The following is an 11,866-nucleotide window of genomic DNA, read 5'->3' on the forward strand; positions in this document are numbered from 1 at the left end:
AATCTGGGGGGTATTCCACAAAACTATATCAGTCAGATAAGTGTAAGGATTGTCCAATAGGAGTGTCACTTACCTCTCCTCCTATTGGACAGTTTTCACATTTGGCTTAAGTTATCCAGCTAACTGGGAAATTCTGCTTTGTGAAATACTCCCTGGAAATCAATAAATAAATCTGGAAAATAAACAAATAAATAAATGCATATTTGTTTGCAAATGGATAATTTGATTATTTATTCTACCAATGTATTTATTCATGTATTTATGGAAATAATTTATTTACAAACTATTTGTTTGTTTTCGGCAAAGATTTATTTATTGATTTCTTTCCTTAACTTCAAATCTTCTAACTACATATCCTGGTCATGGTGACTTGTAGCCTTCCTCATGCAGCACAAGGCACAGAACTGGAGTAAACCATGGATACAGCACTCCGTCGTAAGACAAACAACTGCATCGATGGGATTTTCCGGATTTTATGTTTATGTTTTATGTTGTATAATGTCGAATCCACTAACCGGTGAGTTATTAACTTGAAATACAGTGAAATACGATCGAGCAGACCTAGAGGATCGCACACAAACCGATTCGCAGACAAATGCTGTGCCACTTTACTTCATTATGTAGAATAGTGTTGAATTTCGCTCAAGTTAAATTTCACGCCCAATGAGTGCATATAGTACATATTAAGCATGTTCATGCATTATACTGCATTATATATATGCTGTCCTTGTACAAGTCCTAAATGCATGCACCCATAATTATCATTAACTACTGGAAATGACCAAATTATATTCAGTTTGCTACTGAATGCCTTCCTTGAGTGCTCATTTTAGCAAAACCATGACACTGATAATTACGCGTCTCATTAAGAGAAGATGGATAGGCTGATTGTTCGCCGTTTGTTCAGCTATAAGCACTCCTTCAGTTCTCCTCCTCACTGTGCGTAATGTGGGCGTCGCTTAAATGTGGTATATTACGTGAACTCCGGAATTTTTTTATATGGGCTTTGAAACATGCATCGCGACCTGTGGCGTATTTGGAAACATTTTCGTTTTGAAGTAGCCAGCGGCTGCATTTGATCGCGGGCGTTTCTACTTTTCTGCAACTGAGCAAGCGCCGTAAATTTAAAGGTAAGATGAATTACTCTGGACTGCTCTCGCAGGCATACCGCATATAAAGTATTGTGTCTCTCTTGAAACCTTATGATGTTCCTGAGGGGTGTTATGGTATGACTTGGTCCAAATGAACATGCACACTTAGAAAGTGTTTTCTACGCCGCCTGATTTGCTTAGACATTGCAAACGCGCACAGTGCATTTTAAGTTTTTACTTGTTAGTAGCGATTTTATTTTTAATAATTTTTAGCTACTTCTACTTTCCACCAAGCATCTCTTTCATTTAGTATTAATTACATTTGCTTTTTTTTTAATTCGAGGAAATTTTCTGTCCTAATGAATGTATATTTTTTGCAAGAGAAGTCTAAACTATAGACTGTCTGGAGGCAACGATTATGGGTGCAGCATAATGTCTTGAAAGCAAAATCATTAAAACAGAATTTCCCGTAACTTCGAACACCAGTGGACTTCGAAGCTTATTTTTTTTGCGTCACATTCCGCGAAGGTGAACGCTAGTGATCCGTTACTGCTTATGAAAAACAGCTTCTGCGGGACAAATGCATGTCAGAGTCACTGAATTAGAAAGTTCTCTCGAACAGCTCCCCGAGGAACATCATTGTAAAATAATTGTGCGGTAATAATATTAATACAACGCCTGTTATCCACACATAGGCTATGTACAGTCATTATACCAGAAATGTTTCATTTTAAAATGAGATATTCAAACTTTCTTATTTAATAAACAATAATGCAACTTTAAATGTAAAGTTATAGCACAAAATCTTTTTCAGGTATATAAAATATATACCATACAAGTCAAAAGTCTGGACATGCCTTCTGAAAATCACGTGTTAAACAACAAGATAGCGACAACCCTTAAGCATACCTCGAGGTTATGTAGTGATTACAAGGAAAGACATGGAGTGCTGTGACAGAAGACCTGGCCCCCACAATCCCCCCATCCTAAACCGTACAGAACTGAATGACTTGGATCAAAGAGTATGAGGAAGGTAGCTAACTTGTGTCCAGAGCTTGTGGAATCTCCTTCAGCACTGTTGGAGAAGCATTCCAGGTGGCTACATCTGGAAGCTGGCTGAAGGAATGCCAGGAATCAGCAGTGCTGTCATCGAAGGAAAAGGGGGATATTTTGAAGAGTCTAAAATTTGACAAATTGTTGAGATGTTGAACACTTCTCTTGGCTGTTGCAATATTTGATATGTATTACTTAAATGCCTTTTACATTAGGAGCAGGTGTGTCCAAACTTTTGCACCCATAATGACTGGTGCTGTAGAGTTAATTTATCATGGGAGGATATATGTGTCTGCATTTCATACTTATTCATACTAGCCTGTTTTTACTGAAACATGATTGCATCACATATCTACTGTATGATGTGTTCGTAAGCATAAGGAAGATTACTGATTAGCATTTTAGCAGGAAGGGAAATTTATCAGAAGGGGAATCAGAAGTGGCGTGTGAAGTCCATCCATACCTTTCCATAAATGCGTGCCCTGTTGCAGGCACAGTGCCAGAGCTGATTCTCGGATGCAGGGCATTGTGAGAGTTGAAATCGTCAAATGATCTGTATGGGATCAGTGGTGAGCAAGTGAGTGCAGAGAGAAGAGCCTTAGGGACCACATGGAACAGGCAGCCTAAGGTAAATACCAAGGAAAGAGAGCATAAGATTTGACAACTGGCTGGTGTCAATACTGGTCATTATCTGAACACTTCGTGCACTGAAATGGAAAAAGACGGCAACCCAAAGGTTAAATTTGTGGCTTGCACCAATGTAATGGCAAATTTTGAGTCATGTTTCTTCAATTGTCTGCATGTCTTATGCAAGTGATTATCTGGATGTTGATTTCCTGTCACCATAACCTGCTACACCCTCCCGCATGTAGAGTGCAATCCTGTTGAGTCTTCTATTTCTCAAGGGTGATTTGACAGTATAATATAGGATATGCCCAAATTTGGACACCAGTCTGTCACACATCTGCCACTTTGAAATCATATAAATATCATATAAATAATTTTACATATTATTCAATTCTGGGCAAAATTAACATTAACTCTATATTTCTTTAGTAGGGAAGAGCCAAACTGGAGTTTGCGAAAAAAATTTTTTTTACACAGATGCATTCCCATGATGAACTGAAAAATAAGTCAAATTAAATGCTAAAATGCTGAATAAGCGAAAAATGTTGCTGTGGTCTCTTAATTTTTTTCCAGTGCTGTATATCTGTATTATATGTATATTCTAAAGTTAAATTGGTAGGTGTTACTGTTACTTTTGTTGTTTTTCCTAATTTTTATGACCTTCTAATTATAGGTGATAGTCTGTGGTTTCCGTATTGTTAAGTTGTATTAACATAAACATCATGTGGTCTGGTTTGGTGACTGTGGGATTAGTATTTATCGCCTATAAAACCTCAGGTCAATGTTCTGCTTCCAATTATGTTTGTCTGTAACAATTGCTTTGCAATCTGTAGACTGAGAGACTCTTCTGATCTGCAATTTGATATGGGAGTGTGGAGTTCTAGTAGGAAACGGCATCAAGGCCCTATTAGGGGAATCATATTGAATTGATTAATGAAGAAAAATAACAGCCATGCAATTTACTCTGGGATATATCCATTTGTTGCAGTATGCACGTATTAACATAGACATTGACCTCACACTCTCACATACCCATTCACTGCCTTGCCAAAAAAAAATCGATCACCGTTAGAATTTAAATAAGCAAATACTTAAGAGCCAATGATTGGATCATTATTACAGCTGAGCAACATTATGCAGCAATAAAATGAAGTCAGCTGAGTACCTAAATCTACTGAATGATCAGGTTATCTCATCAGTGGACGTCTTTCTCTTCCCTGATGGCATTGGAATGTTCCAGGATGACAAGATTCATCGGTTCAGGGAGCATGAGGAATCATTTTCACACATTAACTGGCCTTCACAGAGTCCTGATCTTAATCCCATTGAAAGTCTTAGGGAATGTGCTGGAGAAGACTTTACAGGATGGTTCGACTCTTCTGTCATAGGTACAAGTTCTCAGCAAACAATGAATGCAAATCTGGATGAAAGTAAATGTTGAGACGAATAAAGTTGCATAAGCCCATGGAAACAATGCTACGATGAATGTATGCTGTAATCAAAACTAAAGGCACTTCAGCAAAATATATCCAGGCAGTGCATAAGTAGCTAGCCTAATGTTAACTATTGAACATTTCCATCTTGCCCCTCAGCAGACGATGGTAGGGCACACATTCATACATACTTTGGGCAATTTAGAGATGTTAATTAATTCCCGTTAATTAAAACTGATTCACTCAAGAGTTAGGGTATGCTAAAGTCAACTAAAGATACTAAACTCTAAAATTAATGATGAAATAAAGCTAGCTTATTTGCCATTGAGATATTTTAATTCCAATTCATTCATATATGACCATTAGTGCACTGTATGTGTAATTGGATGGGGCTAATTGTAAGTAAGAACAAATCACATCCATGCCAGTAGATGTGTTGTATGTAGACGTATGTGTGGAGTTTGCTAGTCCTCTTGCATGTGTTTCCTCCCAGGAGTCCAGTTTCCTTTCCGAGGTCCAAGGCATGCAGTTAGGTTAATTGGCATCTCTGAATTGCCCATAGTGATTGCCCATAGTGATTGCACGTGATTGTGTGTGTACATGTGAGGTCTGCAATGGACTGGCATCCCACCTAGAGTTTTCCCATGCTTTGTGCCCCATGCTGCCTGAGAAACCTGAGATCTTTGTTTTCATAGGACAATTACCTTGTTCTGGACAAGTGTAGGATGATGGATGGATTTACAATAAATTGTTTTAATTTGCTGTTTTGGAACCAATGGGGTTTATCTAATGCAGTTTTTATCTGTTCTTAGTGACATTCTCACTGTGCATGGTTAGGCCCCTGAAGAAATGACTTTGTTTTCTACATGCAGAAAGGATGTTTACTTTCATCAGCTGAAAACAGATAAGAGATAAGATTTACAAGACCTTCAGAGGTTCAATTGTGAATGCTCAGTGGGGGCATTGCAGTCTTTTTTTTTAGCACTGAGCAGTGAAATGTATAGCACTGAGCAGTGATGTAGTATATAGCTGAATTGTGGCTTGAGTTGTGCTGTCACCACACACGTGCTTTGAAGCCCACCTCTACCCTATGTGTGTGATGTTTGAATCTTTGTCCCTTGTGCTACCAATTACCGCTTGCATGCAGCTGTCTTGTGCTCCAGGTCCCCTGCCGACCCCGTACCTGCAAGATATATTTGGTGTTCGTCAGCTGACAGGGTTTGAGTAATGCACTTCTCTAGCTGTCCTTAGTGGTGTTCTCATGATGCGTTGTTTGGCCCCAGAAGAAGTTACCTTTCAAAGTTCTTTTTCTTCCCCACATATAAAGAGGACCTATGTGGATAGACTTCCATCTGCTGAAGAGAGATAACGTAGATAGCATTTGTGGGACCTTCAGAGGTTCCAGTGTGAGGACACAGAAGAACCACTGCAGCCGTTGTTTTTTTTTGTTTTGCCAAGCATCTGGTTGATAAATAGGAATGGCAACATTGCTCAGTGAGTTGCACGGTTACTGCATGCCTTTAACACTGGCGGTTTGAATCACACGTCTGTCCTTGGTCTGTTGAGTTTGCATGTTTGCTCCTTGTCCTTAAGCTTTGCCCCCCCCTCATTCCAACGACATGCAGTTACCCTAATGGCACTTTCGCAGTGCCACCCAGAACCCGGCCATACCGAAAAGAGGCAGTTTTCCATTGTACATTATGGGAACCCTAACCCGATCCGTACCCTCACTGACCCATGGTCTTGCTTACTAGCAGGCGCCGAAAGCATGAATTACACAAGCTGATTGCATCACCACCATCTGATTGGTTGAAATGCATTGAGATGCCAGTGATCTCCGTTGATACGCATGGGCTAAGCCTGTGTGCCTGTAATCACAAGGTCGCCGGTTCAAGCCCAGCCTCAGCACATCTGCTGCTCCTTGAGCAAGGCCCTTAACCCCCAGCTCCCTGGGCGCCTCAGAAGGTGGCTGCCCTTCGCAGACAGCTTACTCCACAAAGAGCAAGTTCAGGGAGGCGTAAAGACAATTTCCCCACAGGGATTAATGAAGTATTGATTATTATTATTATTATTCATTATTAGTGGTATTGCACATTGCAATGTATTGATGTGTTCCGGATAACTCGGAACTTCGAAACAGCTAAAAGGAATGGATTCGTAAGGCAAAATTATGCAAGCTAATTCTAATTCTGCTAGTGTTTGAAGCTAACATAGCATGGTGATTCTCATGGGGGTGCTAGCAGAAATTAGCACACAGTAAATCATCATGTACACCATGTGAACAATAAATAATTATCTCTTCGATTTTATGTCTCTGTCGCTCTCCAATCCCGGCAATGTCTTTACCGAGCCAACCCTTCTGCAGTGGAAAACCAAAGCAAGCTGGAACTTGGGTACAGCCTGGTTCCTGTATGCCACTGAAAAAGAGCCATAAGTCATGTCTCTGAATTGCAAGTAATGTTTGGTTGTTTGTTTAAGTGTCCTGCATTGGATTGGCATTCCAGCCTAGGTCCAGCCCAGCTTCCTGCAATAGGTTCCAGGCCCTGTGAACTTAACCACATTCGGTTGAAAGATGTATAGAAAAATATTAAGAGATGCAAGATTTATTGTCATATGTATTAAGTACAGGATGTACTAAAATACCGTGAAATGCTTAGTTGCATGTCTCCTCGCAGCCTGATGCTTAAGTAATAATAAATACAAGTGTACAAAGTAAAAATTATTCGTATGTGTAATAATTATACTCCAAACTGAGGATTCTCTATTTCACCCCATAGGCCAATGCATGCAGCCATGGATTCTGGAAACAGCACATGTGAATCAATTGACGACTTCCGCAACAAGGTATACTCAACGGTCTATTCAATTATAACTGTCTTTGGCATGGTGGGAAACGGCTTTGCCTTATTCGTGCTGATCCGGACCTCCGTCCAGCAGTCTGCATTTCATGTCTACATGATAAACCTGGCCGTATCTGACCTGCTGTGTGTCACCACGCTACCTCTGCGTGTTTTGTACTACGTAAGCAAAGGCCATTGGTACCTCGGAGACTTCCTGTGCCGCATCAGCTCCTACGCCCTCTACGTCAACCTCTATTGCAGCATCTTCTTTATGGTGGCTATGAGCTTCACCCGCTTCCTGGCTATCGTCTTCCCGGTGCAGAACCTTAAACTAGTCAACGAGCGCAAGGCTCGATTCGTCTGTGCTGGCATCTGGATTTTCATCTGTGTTGCCAGTTCACCCTTCCTCCTAAGTGGGACTTACACTGACCCAGCTACCAACAAGACCAAGTGCTTTGAGCCACCAGAGCAGAAAGGGGGATTACAAAAGCTGAAGACACTCAACTATATTTCCTTAGTGGTGGGTTTTATCATTCCTTTCCTGGTTATCCTCCTGTGTTACGTAGGGATAATCCGCGCGTTGCTAACCAGCTCCACAAGCATGAATAAGCAGAGGCATACCCGCACCAAGGCTATCCGCATGATTGTAATCGTGATGTTGGTCTTCCTGGTTAGCTTCATGCCCTACCACATCCAGCGTACTGTCCACCTGCACGTCATGGGTCACAAGGACACCTCCTGTGAGGACATAATCTACATGCAGAAGTCTGTGGTGGTCACCCTCTGCTTGGCTGCCTCCAACTCCTGCTTCGACCCCATGCTCTACTTCTTCTCCGGGGAGAACTTCCGTCGCCGTGTCTCCACCTTTCGGAAAAACTCAGTCAGTGCCACGCAGCACCGCCACAGGATGGCTTGCGAGCCTGAAGCTCTTGAGCAGGAGCAGGACAAGCTGCAGGCTTGCAATGGCCCACAGGGAAACTAGCTAAGCATCTCCAAGCTCTGGAGGTGAATGGAAGAGAGAACAAAGGGGCTGTTCGTGTAGGAGGGCTGGGCCACGTGAAGAATTTATCCATGCAGGTTTTTTTTTTTTTGGCAACTGTAGAATATGCTGGAACACTTTGAAAACTCTCGGGAGAGCTGAAGAGTAGATGATGAAGTAATGACGAAGCACATGATGGTAGACATTGTAGGCAGAAGGTAGAAATACTGGTAGGAAATGTGGTACGATTTCAGTTCAATCTGAAAAGCAGCGTCTCACTGAAGTCTTGAAATTGTAGGATCTCACACTTAGGGCATATAAAGCAGCTCTGGTCAGGCGCACAGTTAGCACCAGGAACGGATGGGATGGGTCCCCTTCGGATTCAGAGTGACCTCGATCCGTCCCCCCCACTTACAGGACGAAAAAACAGCATCTGCCGTCTTTGCATAAGGAAAAAATATCCTTGGTCCCCCCCAATTCAAAAGTCCTATTTGCCCCACTGACTCTGGTATGTGGTTGTTTGAGGAACAGCAACTAACTCAGGAAATTGACCTTAGGTTTGTTTATGGTGTGGTCATGTTATCTCAATAGTCATTTGATTATCGTGAACAAGAACCTTTGTTGAAAGGTTTCCAGTTTTAAGGGTTATATGTTTGTTAGCATTTCAGATTCTTCTTTGACGTTTAGATGAAGATTGCAAACATTATTACCTTGTGTAAATGTATGCATGTGTATTTATAAATACACGGTGGAGTCAATGTCATGTATTAAAAATGTGTGTATATTATTGTCATAAAATTAGATATATTTAACAAGTGAATATGAATGAGTGATCACTTCAACCGTGTTCAAAATTGTAACTTGTCCAATTATTATGTGGGATTGTGGGAGTCATTTATGAAAGTACTGTCTGTCCTGCACCTGGTCCTGCTGGTTTAGCCAGTGATATGAAGAGCAATCAGAAATGAAAATACTTCATATGGAAGCTTGCAAAATATAGTAAATGAAACTTCAATGTTATGTTTGTTGGCATCATTTGTATTTAATGTGGGCAATTAGTATCAAATTCAGGTAACCTGAATGTTTACACAGATGTGTTAAATTTAAGTCAAAGTACTCTGATTTTGGTTGTCTGAAAAGCTGTATAATTTTTTAGAGAATTTACTTGGTGTATAGAAGGATGACCTTAGTGACTTTTTTTCCTCTCCAGCAATGTTATATGCTTACTTTTTTATTCTGCTAAGCTTCCTGTTTCATTTCTAAACTGGGAATTGTCACTAAAGCAGCTGCACCTTGCCAGTAGTGACTCTGGGTTCACTTTTGTTGGAAGTTGATAAGACACACATGTGTCCGAGGTTTACACCTGCCGGGATGCAATCGGGATGTAATTCAAGAACTAAACAGCTGCGACAGGAAACACAGCGAGAGTACAGATTTGGATACGTGTGTGTGGTAATTGCACATGCTGTCCGGCTTCCCCACCTTCCATCAAGATAGGGGTAGTTATTTTTACAAGGTGCTATGTGCTTGTCTGGGTGGTATTGTAGCTTTTTTGGTGTTTCTCAGCCTGGATGTCGGGGAATCCCAGACAAGATGGACTGTCTGAGGGTCCCCGAAGACTGGCTTTGGTGTGTATCACTGTTGCCTCATACTTGTAGGGTCCAGGGTTTCAATCCCATCCCGCAGTCAAAAGACGTGCAGTTAGATGAATAGGTATCACTAAGTGGTGTACATGTGTGTGTACAAGTATCCTGCATAGGGCACACCCTGTAATGCTGACCACGATACGCTGTTACAAGATGGATGCTTTATAAATAAATAAAAAGGTCATATCGACTCACTCATCTTCAAAACAATTTACAAATATACAAACAGAATGACGACATCCCATCCAGGGTGAACCCCAGGCATGTGCCCTGTGCTGCCTGGGGTAGCAGATCATATGTAAAGACGAGCTTCCTTCTCGTAGTGTGCCCTTCTACATGCCTTCACCTGTTTCACAACAGCTTTCAAAATGAGGAACCAAAATGCAAAGTTATACACACTGATGTTATTTAGCTGCAGTAATGTTTTTTTTTTTCATTGATTGTGTATGATTTGTACAAGATTTTTTGATCAGCAACTTGTGGCATACCAATAAAACTGCTTTGAATGAACTTGGGCATTTTTCACATTCAAAAAATTGTACTTGGCTTTCACAACACGTGTGTCATGTTAATAGCTTTTTACGTAGATAGACCAGGCAGTGAATGGTCTCACCAGAAATCTACAACCAACTCCTTTTCTTCTGCTGATGTTCTGCCTGAACCATAAGACAAATTCCTCCACTAACCTCCTGGACCAACTTACCACTACTGTCAATACAATGGAGGAGTCTTTGGAGACCTTCTGTGGGCGCCATGAGCTGGTACTTTGCTGTAAGTCCATTGCAAGGAGGGAGACGGGATCCACCATCTCTGATCCACAGTCCTGGAGTGTCACAAATGTATGCCCTGAACTTGCTCCCGAGTCAGTGAGTCTGGATGTTGTTGAAGGCACTGGAGAACTCAAAGAAAATAATCCTGACTATGGTGCTTTGCTTTGTCCACGTGGGTGTAGGCTCTCTGGAGCATGTAGATTGGAGAATCATACACAATTATATGTGCCTGATGGGGAAACTGCAAGGGATCCAGGTGGTCTGTGACCATGGGTCACAGCTGATTCAGGACCAGTGTCTCAAAAGTCAACTGATTTGTAGTCCTTAGGAGTACTAGAGGAAGAACAGGTGTAGAAGGACCCTGCAAAACTGGTTGGCACATGTCTTCTGCACCGTGGAAGTGATTCCAGCAGCCCTTGCAGCCTTGCCTTTGTGGAGTTTCTCCAGCACTTTCCTGACCTGGTCAGCAGTAACAGACTGAGTGAGAAGTGGGATGGGGCAGGAGACTTAGGGAGTGGTGTCCTCAGTGGGGAGGTCTCAGGGAGATGTGAAGGTAGGGGGCAGTGATGCACCCAAAGTCTCCTCAACTGGCACACAGAGGCTGGATTGGCAAGTGAGAGTCAAATCTGCTGAAGAACAGATTCAACCTTTTAGTCCTGACTGTGTTCCACTATACTGCAAGTTATCTAGCCAGCATGTGGCTGCTGTTGGTCCTCATTGTATTGTACCTAGAGCTCCAGCTTGTCCCTCTCATTCACCACATTTACTGTCCTGTTACTCAATATTAACATAAGAGCATAAGAAATTTACAAACGATAGAGAGGAGGCCATTCGGCCCATAAAGTTCGTCTGGGGAGAACTTAACTAATAGCTCAGAGTTGTTAAAATCTTATCTAGCTCTGATTTAAAGGAACCCAGGGTTTTAGCTTGCGCTACACTAGCAGGAAAACTATTCCATACTCTAACTGCACGCTGCGTAAAGAAGTACTTTTTCAAATTCATTTTTAAAATGTTCTCGTTAGAACTTTTTATTACTTACAGGTAAGTACATTTCAGGTAAGTGTATTTCCTGTCTTGAGTAAATGACAGAAATGAAAACGTGGTTGGAGTCAAGAAAATAAAAGGAGATAGAGGAAAGTGATGCACAAACGAAGCTGCAAGATAAGGAATAAACCAAAACCATGGCAAAAAGTGCACTTCTGCCATCAGGTGGAGAAAATGAATAGTAGAGTTTTGCGATCGTCAGTGTGCTCTCATTGGTCCTTTATTAATATGGGACATTAAAAGGTCCAGAGACCTATTCGACTTCTTGAAGAGTTACAAATGTGATAGGAGGAAGAATTTCATAATATATGGAAAAAATAGATATAACAAATCTACAATCAATACCGTAAATAGTTGAGACATGGTTTATTTCTACGGGTACA

General features: G+C 41.3%; 1 protein-coding gene across 1 annotated transcript; it reads left to right on the forward strand.

Moving 5' to 3' along the window:
* The first annotated feature begins 966 nt into the window (after window positions 1-966).
* Window positions 967-9,038, forward strand: cysltr1 (cysteinyl leukotriene receptor 1). The gene is made up of 2 exons (XM_023816365.2): window positions 967-1,130; window positions 6,982-9,038. The coding sequence occupies exon 2, from the start codon at window positions 6,986-6,988 to the stop codon at window positions 8,024-8,026; it is 1,041 nt and encodes a 346-aa protein (XP_023672133.1). The 5' UTR covers window positions 967-1,130; window positions 6,982-6,985; the 3' UTR covers window positions 8,027-9,038.
* Window positions 9,039-11,866: the final 2,828 nt, after the last annotated feature.

Source organism: Paramormyrops kingsleyae, chromosome 10 (assembly GCF_048594095.1).
Source record: "Paramormyrops kingsleyae isolate MSU_618 chromosome 10, PKINGS_0.4, whole genome shotgun sequence".
Taxonomy (NCBI): Eukaryota; Metazoa; Chordata; class Actinopteri; order Osteoglossiformes; family Mormyridae; genus Paramormyrops; species Paramormyrops kingsleyae.